A 24,284-nucleotide genomic window follows, 5' to 3' on the forward strand; every position below is an offset into this window, starting at 1 on the left:
TTGTTCTTAGCAAGGCTGGCTAAGGCCCATTCAACTTCACTCTTCAGGATGCCCGGCTCAAGATCAGTAATCACAACCGTCTTATGTTGGGTTTGCACATTCGGGTCCTTCTTGTACAGTTCTTGTGTGTATTCCTGCCACCTCTTCTTTATCTCTGAGGCTTCAGTGAGGTCCTCGCCTCGTTTGTCCTTTATCACGCCCAGCTTAGCATAGAAGCTTCCTTTGATATCTTTGTCTTATACAGAGCTCTTGTGTTCCTTAATTGGCTATTGTCCTCAACTGCTTGGCACTGTATGTTAAGGAAGGCATTCTTATCTACTAAATTTCAAAAAGAAATGATAGGCTCCTTAGTGTACCTTTTTGCCAAAGTTCGATTTTCATGCACTCTATGTGATTAGCAAAACATTGGAAAGACACTTAAGGTCCGCCTTTAAGGTTATGATACGACTGCGTTATGGGCTCCCATCTGTGACTTCCCTTGCAGGTCCTCATTGGTATATGTGTGCATTGCTGATCGCTTAATCAGTGAACATTTAATTTGTGTTTCTATTACTTCTCACATATATGCATCGGCATGCAGTTGTAACTTGCCACATTATGTGCAAGGTCACCTGACATAGATATAAAATCCTACTTTGCCAAGGCAAACAAACATGTCTGCGTGGCCTTGGGGTAGTATGTCAGACTAAGGATCAAAGTAGACCACAGGGTTCAATCCGCATATCTGCAGAAAAGGGTCTTTAACGTTGTTGCAGTATAGAAACACAACAATAGTTGTCTGCATTAATCTTCATTGATTCATTGATGCATTGATTGAATTTTACTATGCTGATACAGTCGAACAGATTTCTGGTACGAAAAGGAGAGCCAGACAAAATGACAAGGACGAGAGGAGCGACGTACACCCCAATGACCGGTCGAGTTGCTGTCTAGTCGTCGTGGTGTATGTCGCTTTTCTCTTCGTTGTCCTTTTCGACTGGATCTCCTGTTCATAATGCACCAACTGGCCCAGATTTCCGCTCTTTTGAAAAATCTCTAGTACAATGTTGAATATGCTTACCAATGCAATGTTGCAATGCGATGCTGAATATGCAATGCAATGCAATGCAATGCAATGCAATGCAATGCAATGAATATGCAATGAATATGCAATGTTGAATATAGTTACTTGAGAGAAGAAGTTCTACTCAAATAAGACATATAAAAGATATACATATAATAGTGCAACTACTTTGATCGCGTTTTTTTTTTTTTTCAGCAGCAAATGAACAGCAGTGAAATGTAACAACCTTATCTGCAACGCAACACAATAACAGAGACAGAGTTTCACAGCGCACAGTCTCAACATACAGAAAAAGATAAATGGAAGAGCCACTCCCTTGAAATGCACAGAGAGATGCTGGAAAATATAACAGCATTACTAAGTAGGTAGAGGAACAATATCTTTTGAGCTGCTACTCAAACATTGATGCTCCAGATCACAGTGCCCTATTACCAGGCTATTTCAAATGCAGCACAGTATATGAGTGTAAAAGGAAATGACTCCGTAGTATTTTCTGGCTTTCTTACCTAAACGAAAATGAAATTCAAGTTCTCCATTGACAGAGATCCCAACCTTTGTGACCCCAGATACACACTTGCACTGAGCATTTTTCCCACACTGCAGAAGCAATCAGCCCGATTTTCCCCAGAACAACTCACTTTCAGCAGGAGGCTGCTTGGCAGGCACGGTAGTGCTCGTGGATGCCTGGCTGTCATCCTTGGATGCGCTCGATGAGGAAGCTGGAGATTCTGCCCTAGACGAGGCCTTGCTGAGAAGCACGGTTGTCTTTGAACTGTCTGTGGAAGACGCATCTCCACCTGCCTGAGGAGGAGCTGTGGAGGAGGCAGACTGGAAGGGAAATGAATTGCACCCTTCAAGGTTTGCGGAGCAATATACTAAACCCCAACAACTTCATATAGGAGTTCTGCTGTCTCTTAAACAAGAGAGAGCTCATCCATGCTCATACTGGATGAGCATGCAGACTGGGTATTTACCACAGACCATACCTCGCGGAGTGAGGCCTTGAGGCCCGCTGACTCTGAGGGCTACCTGACCTTCTTTGCAAGTGGTGTGGGCTTCCCTATAAAGGCAAAGATGGCCCCGACACAGCCTCCCTGTAAGTGGTCTGTGCAGGCACTGAAAACCGGTGTGATGCTCCAGCCGCATTACTGCGCCGGTGAAGTTTGCTTGAGATATAGATGGATTTTTTTAACTTCTCTGAATGAAACGTTTTCTGTTCTTTCCAATGTAATTATCTCTTTTTCTCTCTTTCATGATGTGCAAGGCCTGGAGTATGCCGGGTGCTCCTCTTTATAGTTAGTGCAGTGTGGTGCTATTATACAGTTTAGTGAGGTACATTCTTTATAAGAGGATTTCATATGTTTAATGGCTGGCTGTAGGAACTCTGGATTTCATGGCCAAATCTCAGGAAAATAAAACAACAGGGATTTGGTATGTATGGACAGATTGCCATCTTTGTCTATCCCACTGTAATTGATGCCGGGAGTATAAAACAGGTGAAGGATGGATGAGATGCTTGGTTGGAAAATCTTTATTATCTTTTCTAATTTCGATTCTTTGAGCTTTGATGACATTTTGATCAGCAATCCCATCCTTCATTTCTTGCTCGGTAAGACAGAGCAAGCCAATTGCTAAGAACACACCATAGACTGCATTGAGTGATGTGGGGTGTGATGGACGTAAGAATGCCCCCAAATGATTGGAAGTTAGGAAGTTTCATACTTGGTCTTTGTCATGTAGCTCTAGGAGCAAGTCACTAACTAGCCACTTTTGTAACCTTTTAACTTAGACCTCAGGCTTCTATAGGACATTCAGCAACCATGCTTGAAGAGATTTTTCTGGCTGTTTTTCAGGCTGTCCACTACGGACAATGTGGTATTTCGGGAAAGCTTCTGTTTTCAGGAAAACGCCACAGTAATCTCAGTCAGCCCTTTTTTTTGAAGGACAATCATGTTTAGAAAATAAAGGGCCCACAAAAAACTTTCCGATTCGGCTGCAGAGCTAAACACGAGGATGGGACGAAAACTTACAAGCAAGTCCTACACACTTCGGTTATACACCACAACTACTATAATCTGATATCATGAAAGTAAGTGTGTTTAGCCACACAAGGTTAACCCTCATCACCTGGAGGAAGGAAAACACTAAGAACAGAGGAAAAGACAGGAAAGTTGTGAGAAAGAAAATAGGAAAGTGAAAGATGGACAGCTGAAACGAAAAGGCAACTGCCAATTTGCTACAGGTGCTGTCTATAGGAAGCTGAGGCCAAAGTGACGCGTTGCCTCCATCAGAGGGCCTTAAAGATCAGATACAACTAGCGTCAGCTCAACCACCAGGATCCCCTTCTCCCTAGACACGGTGATACCACGCATGGCTAAGCATAGGCACTTGGAATCTGTGGTGTCGTACAGCACATCAGATATGTTCTAAACAGATAACTCCTGCAGGGCTTTACAAAGAGGATGCGTCAAATTTTTGGACCCACACGTGATACAGCGATGAAGTCTGGCCAGCAGTCACTTATCTTGGAAACTTTTTTTTTTTTGTTAAACTTAAGCCCTTTGTAACATGTATACATATTAACTTTTTTACACACCATGCCGTGGTACTCCTGCAGCCCCTTCTGAAACTGCTAAGCTCTGAAGGTGTGAGGAAGATAATTTCACTCACTCTGAAACGGCCTGAATACAGGTCATGCAAAGCAAGCCAAATTGCACAGTCCAGATGTAAACAGGGTGTCTTGTGAACTTTTGACAAAGACCACATATTAACCCTACATATGGACCATGTAACAATATTTCCTCTCGACTGACAGTCTGCCACTGCACGGTAACTATAAGGGTTGATCAGCGCAGCGCTATAAACACACCACATTACATGGAAATGGGAAGGATGGGAAGCACAACTAGAGTCAGTCTCAGCTAAAACTACAGACCACCTGCACTGCCTATGTTGGCTGAACTATTCTGTCCTTTCTCCGTGACTTTCGCATCCTTCTTTTTTTTTTCTTCTGCGCCCGCGCGCAAATCTGTCGCCTGTGTTCTCCAACTCGTCAGCGTTTTTGTACGCTCGGTGCTAGGAGCGTTGAAGCGTGTCCCACTCAGCTGCGCAAAAACCAGCCTCTGTTGGCCTACGTTCTGCCACGTGCATGCATGCTCCACAGCAGAGGCTGGGCGCAACGGTGGCTCGATCGTGACGAGGAGAGAAACGCAAGAGGCGCGAGCGGCCACGGTGCGATGATTCTTAATGATGCGGGGCCTGGTCAGACCGGAGGAGAAGACGCCGCCTTCGGCAGTACTACGTGACTGCAAATGCAGGACGGCGCTAGGTCGCTTTCATAAACAGCAGCTGGCGGCCTGCTCTAAACTGGTTTTCTACAGGCTGCGAGTCGTCATGGCGCTCTGTCAAGAAGCCGGCAACGGTGGCGATGGGCCAGCTAGTTACGGAACAACGACAAGTAAGTGTTCAGCTTCGTGACAATGTTAATCGCCAGAGACAGAGAGACGAGCAAGGGCCAGCGAAATGCTAACCAGTGCTAAAGGTGAAAAGTTCGCCTACTGCGAGATGCGGTCCGTTGTTTCTATGGGCTAAGTAAAAGTGGCATTTAGCACGTTTATATACCACAGTAGTTTCCCTGCTGTTTCTACTCTTGCTCTTCGCACTGCCGTAGGCACTGCTTGCGGTATTTGTATGAAGGGGTGGACACGCTGAGTGAGACTAGCTAAAGGATTTCGATCGTTAGTAAAACTTTTTACTTTAGAACAACAAGCCAGAATGATCGTGTGTGCAAATTTTTGTGCTCAAGCGTCTTGTTTACTTACTCAAAAAAAAAAAAATGAAAAGAAATGTGTTGAGAAACTGGCCACCTCACCCTGTCAGGATGTTTAGCGAGAATGACCACCGGCTTGATCTGCTGCTGACTCGAGTCCGGTTCTTGCTCGCGTTCACGATCCCGTTCCTGAAACTGAAGACACACGAGTTAGGTATTGAGCCACAGGAGCTAAAATTAAGGGATGAAATAAATAGCACTAAACGGGTAGAAACGACGCGCCAGCGTGTGCCGAGAAACAGGCGAATCGAAACCGTGAACATACATTCCTTACTTTGGAAACGTAAGGGCGCTTTTTGTAGTAACCGCGGTCGTACGGGTCCGCCATCTCCCTACTCTAAACTAAAGAACAGAATTTAAGAGCAGACTTTACACCGGGCTTCGTAAAGCAGGACCTTTTCGCACGCACATGCCTGAACTACAGCGAACTAGAATGCATAAACGAAACCGCCGAAAACAGTAAACAGAGCAGTGTGGCCGGACTGCCGGATCGCCGTTCAACTAACATTCAGAAAGTTTTAAGATAGGTGCACAAGCTAAACTTTCAAAACTAATTCACAATTCTCGAACAAGAATAATCGCAATAACAATTTAAAAACATTGATTTTATTTGCCCGATGCGTGAAAAGGTAAAGGCACATCCACAAAAGCCAGCGCCTCCAAACTAGCCATCGAAACGAGGAGACGCAACACAAACAAAGCAGCTCCAGCGCTGTGTCATCAAAGAAAGGTGCGATTAATTTTCCTAATTTTTCCTCGTATGAAACGGAGTTGTCTAGCAGAGCAGTGCGCTCTAACCTACTAAAAAATTATGCAACATGTGATGGTTATCAAAACAAAGGCTGCACTTTTTCTGATGACGAGCAGCACGAAACGATCACAAAAAAACAGCTGCGCGAGCTGTTAGAAAACAGTGGAGATCCCTTGGCAACTGCTAAATGTTCATTGCCTTTCATCTCGTTAAAAGCGATTGTTAGACGTACTTGTTCTTTTATCGTGCGTGGCATACATGCCTACATTGGCTTGTGAACTCACGGCTGTCGAAGTATCCTCAATGATCTCAGCACCATTTGCGTCGTCGACTGCACATTAAATTCTCCGAGCGCTGCAAACGCTGCAGCTCGCGGAAACAGTGTATCATAATTATAGGTTTCGAATATAATGACAGGTCATCTACTGCTCATCTTTTCTGCTTTTTTTTTTTCTTTGTCCCTCTAATACTGCATGTGTAGAAGTAATGAGGTGGTGCTGTGGTTCGGATACGATTTTTGATGGAAGCGTCGGGCTACTGGCAGTGCACAAGGTAGCACGAAAGTTTCCGCGACGTGGTGAACGCAGTGTTCTAAATCCCTTCGTTGGCCGGGATATACTGTGCAGTTCAGTCTTGTTTACATGTTTTGGTTTCGAATGTTTATCCACAAATGCTGTTTGTGGCATGCATATAAACACTGCAACAGACTTGTCGAGGAAGGTCTCACTTCAATCGTTTCTGGCTTGTTTAGCATTTGCATGCTGTTTTGGCATGCCTTCTACCTCGCCAGATTCATTTAAGGTGGTTATTACGTGCTACTGAACACAGATAAACCGTCTGTTAGATTTTATTGGTGTCATGTTTTAGCGCGCACATAGTATGATAATGTATACCAGCGCAACATGGCAAGACATGACGAAGACAGGTAGACTAACAAGCGCCGAACTTCCTACTGACATTTATTGGATGAACCTGTTATTTAAATACTGATCTCCAAACAAACTAGCCTGCACTCCTTTTTCACATAATAGCTTGGGCAGATATCGAAAGTACACTATGGATGCCTTTATATATTCACATTAGGTTTCAGCGAGTGAGCAGTCGTATCAAAGAAGCTAATTCTGCATGAAAGTATATATTGATTTGCATTCAACCTTTGAGCAACAGGTAGGTGTCAAATAAGCTGCAGTTAAATATATTGAGTTCATGAATTTGAGCAAGTTAATAACTTTCTGAGTTCATTATTTTAGCAGTCCTAATGCGATAGCTTCAAGGGAAAAACCCGGCATCCCCGTGGTCAATATTACGAGCAAGAAGTCATGATCATACTCCTAGCAGTTAGCAGTGAAGGTGGCTGGATGCCAATTGTTTGGTGGGCTGTGATGGCATGAGGCCGCATCGCATGACTGAGTTAACAAAAGTTGCAAACTGAAGTCCTTGTGAGATGCGAGGATAGTGGATCCCGAGTCACAGTACCCCTAGACTTTTATTTATGCCGGGCGGTTTTGTGCATAATGTGGCAGCTTATGACTGTATGGTAATCAGTATGCTTGAGATAATACGGCACCAGCCTCTTGTCGTTAATGAAACAAGCATTATGAAACTCACTCATGCACAGCCTCAGCTACTCTCAGTCTTACGGGGTCAAAAAGTGTTATTTATGAAGCAGCATTGTTGCATTTTGCTGCATTTAGCACGATTCACATTTGAGAGAAGTATTCTCTCTTTCTTCTTCTACTTTAGCCACAATTTCCAGTCTGCCTAAATTGTCAGCACTTATTACATAGGCACACTGCGCAAGGACTCTAATGGTAGTCAGAAGTTTTTATTCATGAAAGGCAGAGATTTTCGTTAACCAGGTCGAAAACAAACTAAATCGACATTTTGGGTCACATGTAGAGCCCTTGTTCGGGAGCTCCTTTTCTTTACATCACAGTGTTATTTTGAACAAGGGTTCTATGCAGGAGTAGTGATCCAACGCATGAAGAAAGCTCGTCTGAACTCACTGGTATGTAAGTGCCACTTTTTTAAGTATGTTGGGACCTTACAAATTGATTGTATTGTGCTGTACCCAGAGAATCAAGTGTGCACAAGGCTTTATATAGAGTAAGGAAAGACTACGGCCTTTAACTTGTATGCTAAATAAACTTTATTTGGGAAGCCATCATCAGGTACTCATGACAGCATACAAACCTAGATGTTACCACATTTATTTGGTTGGTTGGTTTATGGAGCATCCTCACATCTCACAAAGCGACTCAGGTTATGAGAGACGCCATAGTGGGGGGCTCCTGAAATTTCGACCACCTGGGGTTTTTTAACCTGCATTGACTTTGGACAGCACTCGGATGCTTTGCTTTTCCCTTCCATCAAAAAGCGGCCACCGCGGCCGGGATTCAATCCCGCATTCTTGGGCGCCATAACCACTGCTTCACCACGGCCGATCACTGTTCCATTTATTAAACAGTATGCATTCTGGTCTTTAAAAATAGTAGTGGTCCTTTTACTTATGCTACTGTTGATAGAACTGTCTGCTGAGTTGAATTAGGCCACTGACAACAAGTTCCTGAGGAAGCCTTGAATTTTGAAAAGGCGTTTTGTTACTGGGACAGAGAACAGGTTTCTCAATGATTTTGTTTTTGTACTTACTTCTTTAAGACAAACCACTTGCATCCGTGGTGCTGAAAAGCAAGGCTACCACTATCTACATTGTGCATGTTATTGCCTTTTTTTTTTTTTTTTTATATAAAACCCTGTTTTACCCTGTTAAATCTGATTTCTACACCAAAATGCACTTTCAAGTGAACACAGCTTTTCAAAATGTGAACCTGAAGGTGTCATATGAAAATTAGGGGCATTTTTATGCTGCTTTGTTGAAGAAGGAGGGTGTGATGGCCTTCATTTGACAGATGATTTTTAGGCCTCCTTTAACACTTTTAATCTATGTTTTATAGGCTAAAGCTAGGACACATACTGACCGGTCATCTTTGACATCATTATGTTAAGTGATACCCAGGCTAACAACGTCATGCTCAATGTCTTTCTACATCTGTGTTTGTAGTGATGATGAATCAATATTTTGCGGTGTGCACAATGACACAAAGGTCATGTATGAGCACATAGGTGTGATGTAGGATTTGGTAGCGTAGGCTGCAGAATAATTTAATAAACATGGGAGAAATAACTACATCATTTGGCCACAAAATAATTTTATGTCTCTTACACAGATGACAGCTAGCAGTGAATTAATGATGGTGATATATTCTTACGGCACAAGGGCAGCTCTTCCCAGAGAGCTCCATGGCACAGAGTATTTTCATCTACACAATGTTGGTTCAAAGACCCATTTCCTAAGCATTTCACCCTTTTATGTCAAATTCCTGAAGAAGATAGTAACAAAATGAAATTGAGAGAAAGCCCATCTCCCAGATAATGCAAAACGCAGGCCATGGAAACACATGCACCCATTGTATCACTCACTTGAGGGCACTCAGCGGTACTGGGGATAGAGGTTAGAACCTAGCATGTCCCGCATGTAAGGTGGATGCTTCAATCACTAGGCTACCACTGAGTAATAATAAAGTATGTTTGCCTTCAAAAATAAAAAAAGAATTGAAAACCATCTGGCCTTATCATGCAACTAGCGCGCCTGCCGGCTTGGCCATCTCACGTCATTTGACATGCACACATCCCATTGAACAGTCAGCAAATTTCATGACAGATGATGCTGCCAGATGCCGTCAGTTTCTTTCTCTGATGAAGCTTTAATGGTATTGAACTAATGAAATGCAAGAATGAAGAATATGTTATATACTTATGAGCAAGGTTGTCCTTGTTTCAAGTTCTCATTTTTCAGTAAAAGGCCCATAAAAATGGAGTAAAAGATTTGGAAGCATCACAGTGATATATATACAAAGGAGGAAAAGCATATAGCTGTCCTTATCTGCTGTATTGGATGAAATCAGCGGCCTGTACACTTGAAACACCAATTTTTTTTTAGTTTGTACCTTGCATCTTCGACTTTTGTTTTTTAGTGTGAAGACATGTCAAGATGGCTTGCTGTGACATCAGGGGCATACTGTATAATAATGAATCATGCATAGCTTAGACAATTCCAGGCCAGTGCACATGGTGATAAGTGGACCATAGAGACATGCAGGTTCTTGCTGTGCTGCTGGTTTCCAAACATGGCAGCCGATGTGTCGTTGGGACGTAGTGTCTACGCTTTCCCACACATGAGGTACAGGGGGGATGTTGCTGTGGAGGGCTTCAGATTAACATCACACATTTATTGCTTTTTGGGACGGTCTGAATAAATAGTCTATGGTTGCGCCATTTTCTGTGAACTTGATTCCGCACAGTTACATATAGGTAGGTGCCGCATTACGCAGCTGGTTGGGTATAAAGCGTTTTCTTTTTTGCAAGTTGAAAGCTTCTTTGGAAACTTTCTTTGCTATCAGTGTCATTTACTACGGCAATTAAGGCCACTGTTTGCCTATTGCTTTATGTATGATCTTATCGGTGTGAAAGCAAAATCGGTTGTGAAGAACAGCACAATGGCTGTTGCTCTCGGTGCCGACTTCAGCAGCACTGTGGAAGAAGAGATGGAGGAAGGATTGAAAGATGAGGGCTAAAATGGGATGCTCTTGGTTTCGGCGACCGTGCACTGACATCGCACACCTCATGGATGTATTTTGCACCTGGCTTGCTTTGAAATGCGACCACAGTGGCCAGGATTTTATACCACCTCCTTGTGCTCGGAAGCCTGCCATCATACTGTATGATCGTTTCAGGAGGCCACATATGTAATTTATGTATGCATTCAGTCATGTCTGGATGCAAAGCTTGCTGACAGAGCAATAATGGCTGTTCCTGTTTAGGATACACATTGATCAAAAAGCTTTCTTGTTGTCCTAGCACCTTTTCTAACGAGACTAGGATATTTGAGCCACCTCCAAATGTGACATGCAGTCACCACTAGCCACTATTCTCATTTAGTAAGTACCTTTGTTACTGGTGTAGCTTGGACGAAACCAGTGTTCTGCTAGGTAAGTGCTGTCAGAAATCTGTAACATGTGTGTTGAAGTTGTGCCATAACAAACAGATTTTTACATTTTCTTCAACCACAGCTGTGAAATTGTATGCATCAGCAGCCTTCTATAACTTGTCTCCTGCAGGGACATTGATAAAGACAGCTCAATCCAATTTCTTTTCATAATAAAAATTAGTGCTATTGCTGGTTCCTAAGCAAAATGCACATTTATTGAACGCCACTGGCCCTTTCACCCTGATAATACTGATTTTTGAACGTGCTTGACAATTCCATGCTGAGTCGACTTGGCAAACTGAAATCACAACCTTTCTTATGCCCTGGTTGAAAACCATGCAGACAGCGAATCAAACGGCCAGCTGTTAACATTGGCGAGGTGTCGTATGGTTGGTGATCGTTCGGTATGCACTGGTGTCAGAATACACGTAAAGGCATTGGCAGACAACAGTTGCAGCCAAGGTTGCGTACTGCTGTAACGAAGCAGCGACTGCAGCGAAGAAATCGCGGGGCTCCTAAAATATTGTTATGACAAGATTCAACTCTACCGCTATTTTGCTGAAAATTAGTCATTAAAAGGACTAATGATTTCAAGTTCACGTCGCACTCTACCCAGTCGGTTGACTGGGCCCTCGACGTTTTATACGCTTGGTTCACGCATGCATAACGCTATTCTTTGGCTCCCTGTGTAAGAAAAGATTTTGTTGTTTTCGGCTTTTGGTGTGATTTTGAGCTCATTTTAACAGCAAACTTACTTTTTGGTTACGTTGGATTGGAATTTTGTGTGGCAATGAAAATGCTATGCTGCTACTGCTCGTCGAGCGCTGAAGCTTGGGCTCCTTCGTCCCTCTCAATAATGTCTGTGCACTTGTCAAGTGCAGGTCCTAAAGCTCGAGAGCGCAGAGCACAAGCGCGGTTTCGGCTCGTTCTGGATGTCGGCATGCGACATTGCAGGCCTAGGGCGTCTCTTCGGTATAGGCATCCCAGTAACTATGGTGGCTTCCTATTGAGGAGTCATCTGTCAAAGGCTTGCAGCATCCTTACACCGTGGTCCTCCCGCGATTTCCAGCTCGTGACGGGTCGCGGTCCTGGTCGCAGGCACGCGGCTCGTTGTAGCTCATGGACACGTCAACAGGCGCCGCGGAGATGGCCGTGTACGCGAACCGGCTGAAGCGCCCCAACTGGACCGAGGATGAGCGGTTACGGCTGGTGCAAGAGATCGGCGAGCGCATCGATGTCATCCGCGGCAAGCTGGGCCCCACGCTGACGCTGCGTGCCAAGCGCTCTGCCTGGACCGCTGTGCAGCAGGCACTGAATGCGGGCAATGGCTCGCACACGCGTACCTTGCCCGAAATCAAGAAGCAGTGGAGCAACCTAGTGCAGCGGTGCAAGCATCGCGTGAATGCGCACAACCGCAGCGAGCACCACGGTCGCTCAGGTGAGTCAACTCCATCATCTTGGGCTCTGGGAAGTTTCAGTAAACTAAGCGGAAAATCATTTGTTAAAGGTCTCTCTGAAACGGTGCATTCTCCAGTAATCTAGTTTAAGAAATCTATAGATCCCTTTGTGAGTATTCAAGCCAAATTTAAAAGCTTTGTATGGTGCCAATGATTTACAAATAATTGTTTTTAATTTTAACTGTTTGTGACACTAGCTTAAAATTTTTTGCATTAAAGAGAGGACTGATGGGATATCTATTACTCATGTGCATTTTCCAGTTTAAGTAAATATATTGAAGTACACAGTGTTTTTAAAACATTCTTTAAATGCAAAGTGTGGAGCCGCTCTTTGGAAAAGAGCGGTAAGGGGGCAGTTTAATTTATAATTTATTTTTATATTTCAAACTGTAAGGGGGGATATTTAGTTTCTGGTTTTATTGTAGAAAGCTTAATTTCCAATGAATACCGTATGATATTTCACATGTGTGAATTCAAGAGCCTATTTATTGCCCTTGTAGCTTCTGCATTTCGATTCAAGAGCCCCAGCTTATGTGCCTGTAAGCAGATGATGCTAATATGTTTTTGGAAATCAAGCATCCGTTACTAGTACTAAGTCATCTCTCAGAAAGGTGTTAGTCACTTAATATGCATCTGTGAAGCCTAGTCAAAATATGTGCATTTATGTGTACTATTTGCAGTTAACATGTCACATGTTTTCAACCCCACGATTTTTTGCATTCACTGTTCGAATATGCTATCTTGCAAGCTGTTGTATAGGGTGAAAAGGAAAGCATTTCAAATAGGCACTTGGTGCAACAGATGTTCCATGTTACTGTTTCTAAAAGCATACGAGAAATTGAAATTCTCAATTAGTTTTCGGCATATTTTCTGTGAAGAAATGGAGCCAACTGCTTAATTTAGAAGATGAAGTCATATTCTTTGATTACCGTCAGGCTTAGTCTTGGAACTATTCCTTACCATGCTTTTCTTGCGTGTGCAATAACGCCAATCTGTTTGGTTCCAATTTTCATATTCAGGAGAGAATGGACGTGCCTTGGACTTGTCACTAGTGGAAAGAACTATACTAGATGTTATTGGTGATGACTGCTCATACTCTGACTTCCTGGATGGCGCTGGTCCTGACATCTCAGGGTATGTGTGCTTCACGATGTGTGTGTGTGTGTGTGTGTGTGTGTGTGTGTGTGTGTGTGTGTGTGTGTGTGTGTGTGTGTGTGTGTGTGTGTGTGTGTGTGTGTGTGTGTGTGTGTGTGTGTGTGTGTGTGTGTGTTTGTGTGCGTGTGTGCGTGCGTGCGTGCGCGCACATTAACGTTACAATCGCAAAGCAGGATTTTTGAGTTACCAGAGTACACAGTGTGGTTGATATTATGTAGTATTGCAAGTTACATCTAAAAATAAAATGCTCAGCTCCCAGAGATAAACCTGAAGGGACTGCTAGTCTGTAGCATCAGAGGTGCCCATGAAAATATTGTGCGAAAACAGTGAGAAAAACGGCCCAGAGAGAGTTATTATTTCGCAATGAGGCAAATCCTTTTCTTCTGACAAAGAAACAGACATAGTCTAATTTTATTGTATTTCTTTTCGTCGTCTCTTGACCTCTCTTTTTATACAGGGCTCTGCTTCTTTGTCTATCATTTTTTGAAGTGAAAGCTTCACTACTGTAGATAGAGCCATGCTTTGCATGGCTGATAGTTTGACTTTCATTTCACCTTCAAGGAGCAGGCATACTAACTGGTGCTATGTGATTCAGGTGTCCGCAGAAGAATGTGACAGATACTGTGTCTCTCCTTTCCTATAAACCTACACACAATGTTAGCATGGGCTAACCATTGACCTCAAAGGAGCCATGTGGCTATAAATATACTGGGCAGCCATGACCAACCATGCTAGTCAAGAACTCATCCCTAGTTATTGGAGACTTTAACAAAAAGACCCCTTAGAGACCCAGCCTTCATCAGAGGCCTGAATCAAAGATTCAGTTGGACTTGTATACTAAACAAACCAGCTCAACTACTCAGTAGGGATCCTGCATAGATCTAGTCTTCATCAAAGAAACACCACAGTCTGAATTCGTCATTAGTCAAGTTGAAACCATGTCTGAATAGTGAGTTCTACAAAGTGCAACCATGTCTTGAAGCTTTCACTGAATACCATGTTTAACTATGCTAACCGCTGATTAATCATTACATCATGAAAATTGGCTGACGCTATTCGCTGGAGGGTCAGCTCTGAGAGGCATTGGCCACTTCGTTCTTGAGTTATATCCAACTTTAGTGCTTTCAGGGCACCCAGCTGGCTTGCAGCATAGTGCTGGTTCTGAAATAACATGCAGGAAAAAAATCCAGAATCAGCTTTTTTTTTTTTTTTTTTTCTCTTTCTTTACTGATCCGCTGCTACAACACAGCTGCCGTTACTAACTCAGTGAACATGTGCATCATGACCCTTTTATCCAACGCGGGCGGTGCACTCATCTCCTGTTGCTCGATTTCCACGAATCGGGCCTGTTTGTGAATGTTCATATTTAAAACAACACAAGGAATAAAACATGAAGCTTGTGCCGTCTGCTTTCTTCGGTTCCATCCTTCATACTGTTTTAAGTTACTCTTCCCGGAGTCAGGTACAAAGGCATAGAGAATGTTTCTTTTTCACTTTTTTTCTTGCTTCCTTGCATTGAGTGGCCCATGCAGGTGATACGCAGATATCCAGAACTCTGAGCGATGGCTCAGAGTTGTGTTTTGTGGGAACTGTGAAAGCTTTTCATAGCATATGAAGCACGCTGCAGTTCGTACTGAGCAGCATTCTTTGCACTGAGCTCATGGAAAAGCAACCGAAAATTGGCATTTTTTACTCTAGCTGAGAGTGTCTTAAAAGAATATACACACCAAATCTTGATGGCATTTTTCTTTTTGTGAATGATGTGTAAGACAGTCCTGTACTATCTGTAAATAATTTATAATAGAATCTTCTCACCAGTTTCCGTTTCAGTGGTTGAAAAATTACTGTTACATCGCACTCAAATATAGGTGACATGCAGCATGAAAAAAACAGTTCGGTTTGTGGGGTTTGCTGTCCCAAAGTGACTCAGGCTATGAAAAAAATAAAAAAAGTAATATAATCGCCGAGTCTCGACTTGTCGTAATTTCTATTCATGAAGCAGGCTGGCTTTTGCAACGCAATGAATTCAAATGGCAGAGGAACGATTATATCGCTGTTTTTTTGTTTTTTGTTTTTTCATCCTTTTTGTAACTTAGACCTGACTTTGACATCATAGCTGTCGCTCGGCAGTTGAAAACGAAACCGACACAGATGAGAAAAGAAATTCGGGTATTAAGTATTCAACAGTCGTAGGCGAATATGACATGGTGATCCATGTACATCTTACACATCATTACAAAAGATAAAACTCGAACCCATGCCTCTTTAAATGAGGTCATTGTAGCGGGAGAGCCTTGCACATTCAAAACAATCTTGTACGTAGACCAGTCTCTATGAAACGAACAGTTACTGGCAGCGTAAGTGCTGCCTACATGTACGCTTACACTCAGGCACCTGAAATTCCAATTTATTTTGGAAGATTTTACACTACTACTCACTGTTCAGTCATATTTCTGTTTCTATAGCTACCGTGTTCTTGAACATTAAAGGGAATGTAATTTACCCCACAGGGACGTCGACGGAAGCCAAGACAACTATCACGGGTCGTCCGAGGATGAGACTCTTATCCAGGCTCTAGATTCCAGTGTGCCAGAGTGGTTTTGGAAGACAAGCGCCCGAGCCTCGAGTTCAGCATCAAGATCAGTGCCCGATGCGCGAGGAACCACGCGTCTGGCTATCGAAGCAACAAGCAGCATCACTGCGAAGCGAGAGCATGATGACGATGAATGCGAGCCCGCTCCTCAATTTGAAAATGAGCCGGACAACGTTGCCGAGACACTAGGCATTGTCTACGAACCACCGACTTCCAACAAGCCATTAGAGCCCCGACAGGTAACGTGTCCCCCAGTTGGCACTGGACGTCGATCTGTTCGAAGTGTGCAGCAGGCACAAAACACCCCAGCACAGGCTTTGCCGCCACCAGAAGTTCCTACCAATCCTACATGCCGTCAACCACGAGGTGTGCCAGAGGCCAGTGGAGACGGTGAGGATGCTGGTAATCGCTTTGACAGGGATGGCGTAGACGATGATTTGGCAACCTTACGGAAGACTCTTCTCATGGAACAGATCAAGGCTGCCAGAGAACAAGCCAGGGCATACCAGGCTGTGGCCTCTGCGGCGCAAGCTGTGCGAGACTGTGTCACGAGGGCCGTCAAGTCTCGTGTTCACACAGAGAAGATCAAGCGCAGAAAGCTTGCGCTACAAATCAAGAAGATGTCAGAATGACCCCAGCAAGGACAAATTACAGAGAGGAAATGCCGTTAGTGCCCAGACGTTGCCTAGCCGTTCTATTGGCATCCACACTGTGTCTTGCGAAGTGGTGAAGTACAGGTTTGTCTACTCTTAGGGTGAACACGTAAGCACTTGGCAGCTCTCTTCAGAGCACCATAACCTCCGACCCAGTGTGGCATCGAAGCAGAATAGCAGGCCGTGAGGATCACCATCTTCAGGTTTCTCGTGCATGCTCAACTTTGCTTCAATGTGTGGCTGTGACGGACTCAAGAGAACTTTGAAAAGAGTAACCACCTCCCTACTCACCTGTTCACCCTAAAATTGGTCGACCCTGTACTTCTTTTACATTAATTTTGCCTAATGCCGCTGCTGAGCTGTGGCTGTCTGCTGGTGGCATATCAGTGGGTTGATCCCTCAAGAAGTGAGAATGAACATTGAAAATGCCCATTCTTTGAGATTCTACGGCAGTTGAGCTCAGTTCGTGGTTTTGCTCTACCACTACATTTTATGCTTGTGCATGGCCGCTGCCGGCGTTTTATAAAATGCAGTCATTGTTGCAGCGAAATTGGCATTCTGCACTCTCACTGTTTGCCTTCTCGGACATTTTTTATGCATCCATCTTCAGTTGTGTTTTGCCCAGAGAACGTTCTAGTGCACTTGCCCAGCAAGTCCTTTTCAGCAGATGAATGACACCACTATAGTGCTTTTGACTGGTAGTATGAGCAATAACCATGGTATAGCCCCATCAGACCTTCAGTGAACGATGTAAGACGGTAATGTTACTTTGAGCACAGAATGATCAATGTTTCTTGTGATGTAGATGCTCGGAACTTAACGAGATCGGTTCTTTCATTTTGCTCGCTGGAAAATTCTAAGCTCGCTGGCATATAATCTCTAAAGCTAACTGTTCTGAAATGGTTTCTGGAGGAGCACACATTGCCAGTTCTTGAATGGAGATCGCATTGTCGTTAAGCTTGCGTCTAGCCCCTTCTTATAGGCTTACAACGAAGCATAAATGACCATGCATACACACTTGGACCTAAGACAAAGTGTTTGATGCCGCATGTCGAGTGTAGTGGCTCTGTTGATGAGCACGTTTAATAAGAGTGGAAGTAGCGATAAAATGATAGTGGATGAGGGCAGTGAATGGTGATGTTGTGAATTTTCATGTTTTTGTTGTGCACATGGCAGAGGGGTTGTCGAGAGTGCCACCGATTGACATTCCTTGTCAACTCAAGCAGAAGGTATCTGTAAAGCTGGGTTCAGACGAGTGGACTCCTACATTACTACACAAACGTCACTCTAAGCTGGAGAAATATTTGAGTGGCTGAGCTGTGGCATGCTTGGCTCACTACCCTTACGGGCAGCAGTGCGAGCCCGATTCGACCATGTCTCTTGTTTGCACAAGAGAGTGACGTTTGCGTCGTGGGGTAGCAATCCGCACTGAGAATGTACACTCCGTTCCTTTATCCTGAATCCTTATTGCATACATTTGAAACTCCAGGCAAAAATCTGATTATCGACTTATGGCACATAGCGTTATAATCAACTCCTTGTGTAGCTTTACTGTGACTTCGAACTTGGGGCCTTCAAAGCGCACTCTGTTTGCTTGTATCGAAATGGTACTGCATACTAATGACAAAGATACTGCTCTTACATCAAACGTAGCTTTTGTAAGCTAGAAAAAGGGGGGCGAAAATCGCAAATGACACATAATCTCTGCCTTAAGGGGCCGACGCAATAACTTCTATGGCCCTCTTCAGCAGCCTAGGGCTTAATTCTTCGCAGATGCAGACTCCAGTTGTTTCTTCTCTTTTTATTTTTTTAAGACTTCCAGCTAACTATGTTATATGTGGTAGTCACGTAAAGATCCTAAACGTCTTATTAAAATATTAAGAGTGCCCCAGAGGTATCGTGCCTGGCTCACTATCCTATGGACAGCAATGCGAACTCGGTTCGACGATTTCTCTTGTTGGCGCAATGGCTTTTCTTCAGAAACGCAAGATAATTGCAGTGGAATGGCGTCACGACACTGTAGGCCAATGAATAATTGTTTAGTGACATCACTACTTGTACTGTGTATTCGTTGTGGAGTCTTTGAATTGCACGATGTTCTGTGGTTGTGATGTCACAACCGTCTTGGCCAATCCGTAATTTCTCAACACAATGCCGATATGTTTTCCACTGAGCAGGTACCCTTAGTGCTTAGTACATTAACAGCGAAGTTCACCTGTCGATATCGCTGGCTGATTTCTCAGGTAAAATGCGTAACTCTACACTGATTTATGGGTGGAGAAACCAGGGGCTAAGCCACACCATCATTCAGTGCAAAACAGTGGCAACCTCACCTTTTCTGTGAAGACCATAAGTTCGAATCGGCTGGCAGCAGCATTTTAAGTCCATATTTGTCGCCGTTTAATGCATCATTTGCTGCCAGAAAAATGTCAGCATGGCTACGAAGAGCCACTAAATCAAGTCTTACTGGTAACAATAATTTAGTAGAGTTCTCCATGGTGTTTCCTCAATATAATTTTTCATTCCAGCACAAAAGTGGCATATGCAAGGCGTAAGCTGCTAATGCATGAGCTGAATGTATAATTTCACTCATGTAATATATCTGTACATTTTCATATTTCATGCAACGAGCTTTATTATTTTTGTACATGAAATGACAGCTCACAAATACAGCTGCACTAACTGTAGAAATGGCGCAAATATTTGTAGTTGCCTCTTTCGAAACAGGTGTCTAAAGTGCCACATTGTGCAATGCAAGCACAAGAGACTTGCCTTGCACCTCGCCGCCGTGGTGGTGCTGTGGTTAGGGTGCTCGAATGCTATGCCTAAGGATGTGGGATTAAATCCTGGCCGCTTTTCGATGGAGGCAAAAAGGAAAGCTATGTGTGTTGTGCGATGTCAGTGCACATTAAAAAACCCCAGGTGGTTGAAATTTCTGGAGCCCTCCACTACGGCGTCTCTCATAGCCTGAGTCGCTCCCTATTGCCCCCTTTGGTAGACCAGTAGTGGCAGTGATAAACATTTACCTCATTTTGAGAGTTTGAAAGTGGAAAATGGCTCCCTACACGAGGGGGATGGGTGAAGCCACAACCTGCGTCTGTTGGAGTATTCCCAGGCATCTTGCACTACGTAACAGAGCTTAAACTTGTGATGGAAAGCTAATTGATGACCAGCGAGACGCAAGACTAGTTAGCTACAGTATCCTCACGCATTTGCTTCTCTCTGACCAAAGCATCTCAGGCTGCGAGTTTCCACAAGCAACCAATTGCTTCTTTAAGTTTAGAAGCGTCATCACTACTCGGCGGTATAGAGGATGAGCAGGTTCTCGAGTTTTCCACACGTCGAAAATTAGTTCCTGGGTCATTTAAATGCTCAGCTGTCAGCTTTTGACTGCTGTTTATAGTTTGGTAATGGTATTTGAAACATTTGCAGATTGATCGACATGAACAGCATAATTACTTTGTATTGGAATGAGCCAAGGCTCGAACTGAAGGCAAAACGAGATTACATTGTTTTCACATTGCACTTGTCATTTATTATTTATAGCCTCGAAGCATATATCTCTCTTAATTTGCACAGTTCTTTGTATTGCCAATGCACTATGCAAAATGTGTGAGCTCGATACGTGCGTATGGTGATAGCTGTAGGATCGTTGTGCAAATTATACATTCTCGTGACTTACAGCCAGGGACAAAAGTTTGCAGGACGCAGATTTGTGGAAAAACATTTATTTCTTCGTTGTCTCGCTAGTTTGTTGTGATATTTTTTTCTCTTAATGGGGGGTGCATGTCCCCTCGTGATTCAGCACACTTCTTTCACCATATTTGGCGGACTACACAAAAGTAAATTCTTACACGAACTTGCATCCCGCAAAATTTGTCCCTTACTGTACTAGGTCCTTACTGTGTTGAAAGTTGAGGACCATTTCAATCAATTTATATTAAAGATGTGATATGTACCTGTTGTAAATAAGCTGTGCTTCGCTGTTGTTGCACATTTACAGGCTATATTCTGGTGTGTTGTTTCATGCAGTCTGTAAGGCAGTGCCACCTGGAGTGTGGCTTTTTACGACTTAATAAACCACTACTACCAGAAGCAAACACATTGTTGGACATTTTTCTACACCATTTCAAGAAAGCGGCCTATGCGGGGGCCATTCAACTTTTTGCAGATGTCTCTTTGCAGCCTTTGGTTGTTGAATTGAAAAAAATCATAGGATGTAGTATTAATCCATCCTCACAGATAACATTGATGCAAGCACTGGAGAGCAGAGCCAATTTACTCGTCAAAGATTTCCTGCTTTACAGTTGTTTAGAAAATATGTGCAGATGTGATACATGGCTAAAGCGTATTGTGCAGATGTGGTACATGGCTAAAGCGTATTGGGTAATTATGCAACAGCAATAGCAGACCCCTGGGATTCAGCACATATGAAATGAAGTTGAGAAATGGACAGCTGTTGACGACAAATATGCAGATTGCACTCTTTTCGACACAGTAAGCAATTATATGGAGAGCATCCTAGTTGTGTGGCTGTAGTCCATCCAAGACTGCCAATCAAGCAAAGATGTAAACGAAGGCGTGCAGCAGTAAAAGGGAAGTAGGGGAGAAAATCGGGGGGACACTGACAGACAGAATGGTACAAATAAAAAAATATGTGCAGAAGATTTCCCTCTTATCGCTGTTGGAGCTGCGTGGTGTTTTTGGGTGATGTTTTTGCTTACACAAGTGCCAGCCGGGTGCTTGCTCCTAGCTTCTGCCTTAAAGGCTGCAGCTTAGAAGCGAAAGTGGTTTCAGGTTGATAGCTCTACTATCATAACCCCCCCCCCCCCTCCAGTGAGTCTCAGCATATAACCTCTGGCACCTCTAAAGAGCCACAGATGACATGATGCACCATGCAGCAGAGTAGGCGACGAAACACAAGAGAGGCACACAATACACACATACACATAAACAAGGACAATGCTGCACTGACAACTGATTAAATCCAACACCACCATCCTCTTCCTTCTCCACTTCTAAGGATACACACCACTTCTTCTTTGACGGTCCTCCCAATGATCTAAAAAGTCTCTCTCCTTCTTCGACAGCAGAACAGAAGGCATGATAAAGCAGTCTTCACCAGCTAAAGATATCTCCCAAGCTTCCAAAATCTCTCTCGTTAATCTGTCCTTGTTCTTCCTCAAAACTGCTACTTTATTAAGTTCTGTTGAAGACATTCCTTTTTCACAAAGAGTACAGTCCTTGCAGTGTATCGCAAGGTTAGAAGGAGAAAGACTTTTTAGATCATTGGGAGGACCGTCAATAAAGAAGTGTGTGTCCTTAGAAGGGGAGAAGGAAGAGGATGGTGGTGTTATTATTAGTCAGTTGTCAGTACAGCATTGTCCTTGTTTATGTGTATGTGTGTATTGTGTGCCTCTCCTGTGTTTCGTCGCCTACTCTGCTGCGTGGTGCATCATGTTGTCTGACCAACTAGCTCGACTTTCAATGGTAAAGCCACAGATGTTTCTATGAAGGGAGACAATACATAAAGGCAGCAGTTGCTAACTATGGGCAGTGGTACGCTGTGTGTATTACACCACCGAACAGTAAACAGAATCAGTTCTTAATATTTGGACATACCCAAACTCTGGAGCATTGGAATTCTTGTGCTTTTAATTTACTTTGATGGTTGGCTTTTTATCTGAGTAACCAGGAATTCTTAACAATGGACTACTTTCTGTCGCGGAGGCTTAAGTTAGTCACGTACGCTGGGGTGATCACATGCGCCGCCGCGGGCCGCGGGAAGGAAGAGGGTAGTTGCCACACTGCGCATGCGCGCGCCGCCAGGGAGAGCTCCCGCAGATGCGCGCTTCAGCCCCGCTAAAGTGAGCTTTAGCCCCACCGCGGGAAGGAAGAGGTTATAGTTGCCACACTGCGCATGCGCGCGCCGCCAGGGAGAGCTCCAGCAGATGCGCGCTTCAGCCCTGCCGTGGTGGTGGTGATTCTAGCGCTCGACTATTGTGACCAAGGATGCGGGATCGAATCCCGGCCGCTTTTGCAGTGAAAGCTACATTGGCCACGAACTTGCGATTTCGCTGCGGCGGTGCTCCGAGGAGGCACAGAGCCGTTGCCGCGCTCGCTGCGCCATCTGGCAATCAAGAAGCAACCAGAATATGTCTCGTTTTTATTGCAACAACATAGCTAGACAATCAGACTAATCTGGACTTGCAATCAAGATTAAGATGGCATAGCCGAGCTAAGCCATTGCTAATTTTAAGCTGGGCCGGTCTGCATAAAAAAATGGTTGCCACCGGGAATCGAGCATCCATCCCTCGGATCCCCAGCAAGAGCTTTATTCAACTGCGCCACGCCTGGAAGTTTCTTTTTTTTTTTTCTTTATTGCATGGAAAAACGCCCGGGAGCGTGAGTAGGGCATCTTAATTATCCTTCTCTAGCGTGAGGACACCATAGTGAGAATTCTAGCCACCCTAACTAAAATGAGCTAGAATTGTAGCTCACTTTACCCTGGTTAAAGTGAGCTAGAATTGGGTAGTGGGCTCACTCCTCAGCCCGCGCCATACATTGCGATGACGCCGTCTATGTCAGCAGATTCTAGTTCTGCTGACATTTTTTAGTCTTCTAGGTGGTGTTGGCCGGACACGCTTACGGGAAAGGCGCAAGCACGAATCGAAAGATAGTGGCTCTTGGAAAATAATGGGAGCAAATATAAATCCTCCCTAATAGATATTAACACGCGATGATTTGATCACATCAGTTACATGTATACCAGCCTAGTTTTTCAGTTGTATTTTATTCTATGGCCTTGTGGAAACAATAAGCCAGGGGAATTAGGCTTATTGTTTCTACCCCATTCTAGCTCACTTTAACCCTGGTGAGGATGATAACATTATAGATTGGATTGGATTGGACTCGGTTGGACTATTTTGGATTGAATTGGACAAGATCGGATTGTATTTGACTGGAATTAACTGTACTTGATTGGCCTGGATTTAATTAGACTGGATTGGAGAGGCAGCCCATTGCAAGGCACACATGCTTTCGCTACGTATATCCTGGCCTAGCTGAGTCGCTACGTATATCCTGTTCCGTAATGTCGAAATTTGGGGTAGTTGGTATGGTTGGTAGCGATCCATCTAAAACGTGTTTTATGTGCGCTGATTTAGATGGACGTATATCCTGGCCTAGCTGAGCTAAGCCTCGGCCAATTCTTTCGATGGAGGCGAAAAGCAAGGCGCTTGTGTGCTGTATAGGGAGCTTGCACGAACGCTAAAAGCGCCATGCGTTCTAGTCAAAGGTACGCTTGCACGAATGCGACAAGACCAGGAGCGATCGAAACGCCGCAGACGAGTGTGGCTTGCACGCATCAGCAGTCGATCGTGGCATTCACAGCAGTCCGGACAAATACCAAGTGTGTGCACGTCATTTCGTATCAGGTACATAAACGATTTATCAATGTACAGCATCTGATACGTCGCACTGGTCAATTCATCCACTTTTTCTCAGCCGCGCGTCTTGCGCTTTAAGTCAGGAGCGGCTTCGCGGTTACTTTGTTTGTATGCGTGCACCTCGAATGTCGTACATAGACACGAATTGCTGCATGAGCTCACCATTCTAGCTTCACGTGTTCAGTTTGCAGATCGGCCGTCTAGACTTTTCGATGCATGCAAACCTGATTTGGGTCGCGGAAGAGTGGAAAGATACGGTTAAGCCGCTTAATTACGCCTTTGCCCAAA

At 44.0% G+C, this 24,284-nt stretch overlaps 2 protein-coding genes across 4 annotated transcripts in view; one reads left to right on the forward strand and one right to left on the reverse strand.

Annotated features, from left to right (window-relative positions):
• The window catches only part of LOC146185859 (nonsense-mediated mRNA decay factor SMG9), a 32,023-nt gene extending 26,656 nt beyond the window's left edge, over positions 1-5,367 (reverse strand). The window contains exons 1-3 of one of the 2 annotated variants that reach the window (XM_084606784.1): positions 5,158-5,367; positions 4,935-5,027; positions 1,702-1,891 (exon numbers count right to left, since the gene is read on the reverse strand). In XM_084606784.1, coding sequence (XP_084462910.1) covers positions 1,702-1,891; positions 4,935-5,027; positions 5,158-5,220 — 346 coding nt within the window. In that variant the 5' untranslated portion in view covers positions 5,221-5,367. The remainder of the gene's footprint in view (positions 1-1,701; positions 1,892-4,934; positions 5,028-5,157) is intronic. The other variant, XM_084606785.1, reaches the window with a different exon arrangement.
• A 195-nt stretch (positions 5,368-5,562) lies between these two features.
• Positions 5,563-20,663, forward strand: LOC146185860 (uncharacterized). Of its 2 annotated transcripts, none has more exons than XM_084606786.1 (4): positions 5,563-5,622; positions 11,760-12,128; positions 13,167-13,281; positions 15,813-20,663. In XM_084606786.1, the coding sequence occupies exons 2-4, from the start codon at positions 11,810-11,812 to the stop codon at positions 16,525-16,527; spliced, it is 1,149 nt and encodes a 382-aa protein (XP_084462912.1). In that variant the 5' UTR covers positions 5,563-5,622; positions 11,760-11,809; the 3' UTR covers positions 16,528-20,663. The 2 variants fall into 2 exon arrangements, with proteins under 2 accessions (XP_084462912.1, XP_084462913.1); XM_084606787.1 differs by having other exon boundaries at positions 5,569-5,622; positions 11,789-12,128.
• Positions 20,664-24,284: the final 3,621 nt, after the last annotated feature.

This window comes from Amblyomma maculatum, chromosome 6 (assembly GCF_055883805.1).
Source record: "Amblyomma maculatum isolate TAMU_Amacu chromosome 6, ASM5588380v1, whole genome shotgun sequence".
NCBI classification, from domain to species: domain Eukaryota; kingdom Metazoa; phylum Arthropoda; class Arachnida; order Ixodida; family Ixodidae; genus Amblyomma; species Amblyomma maculatum.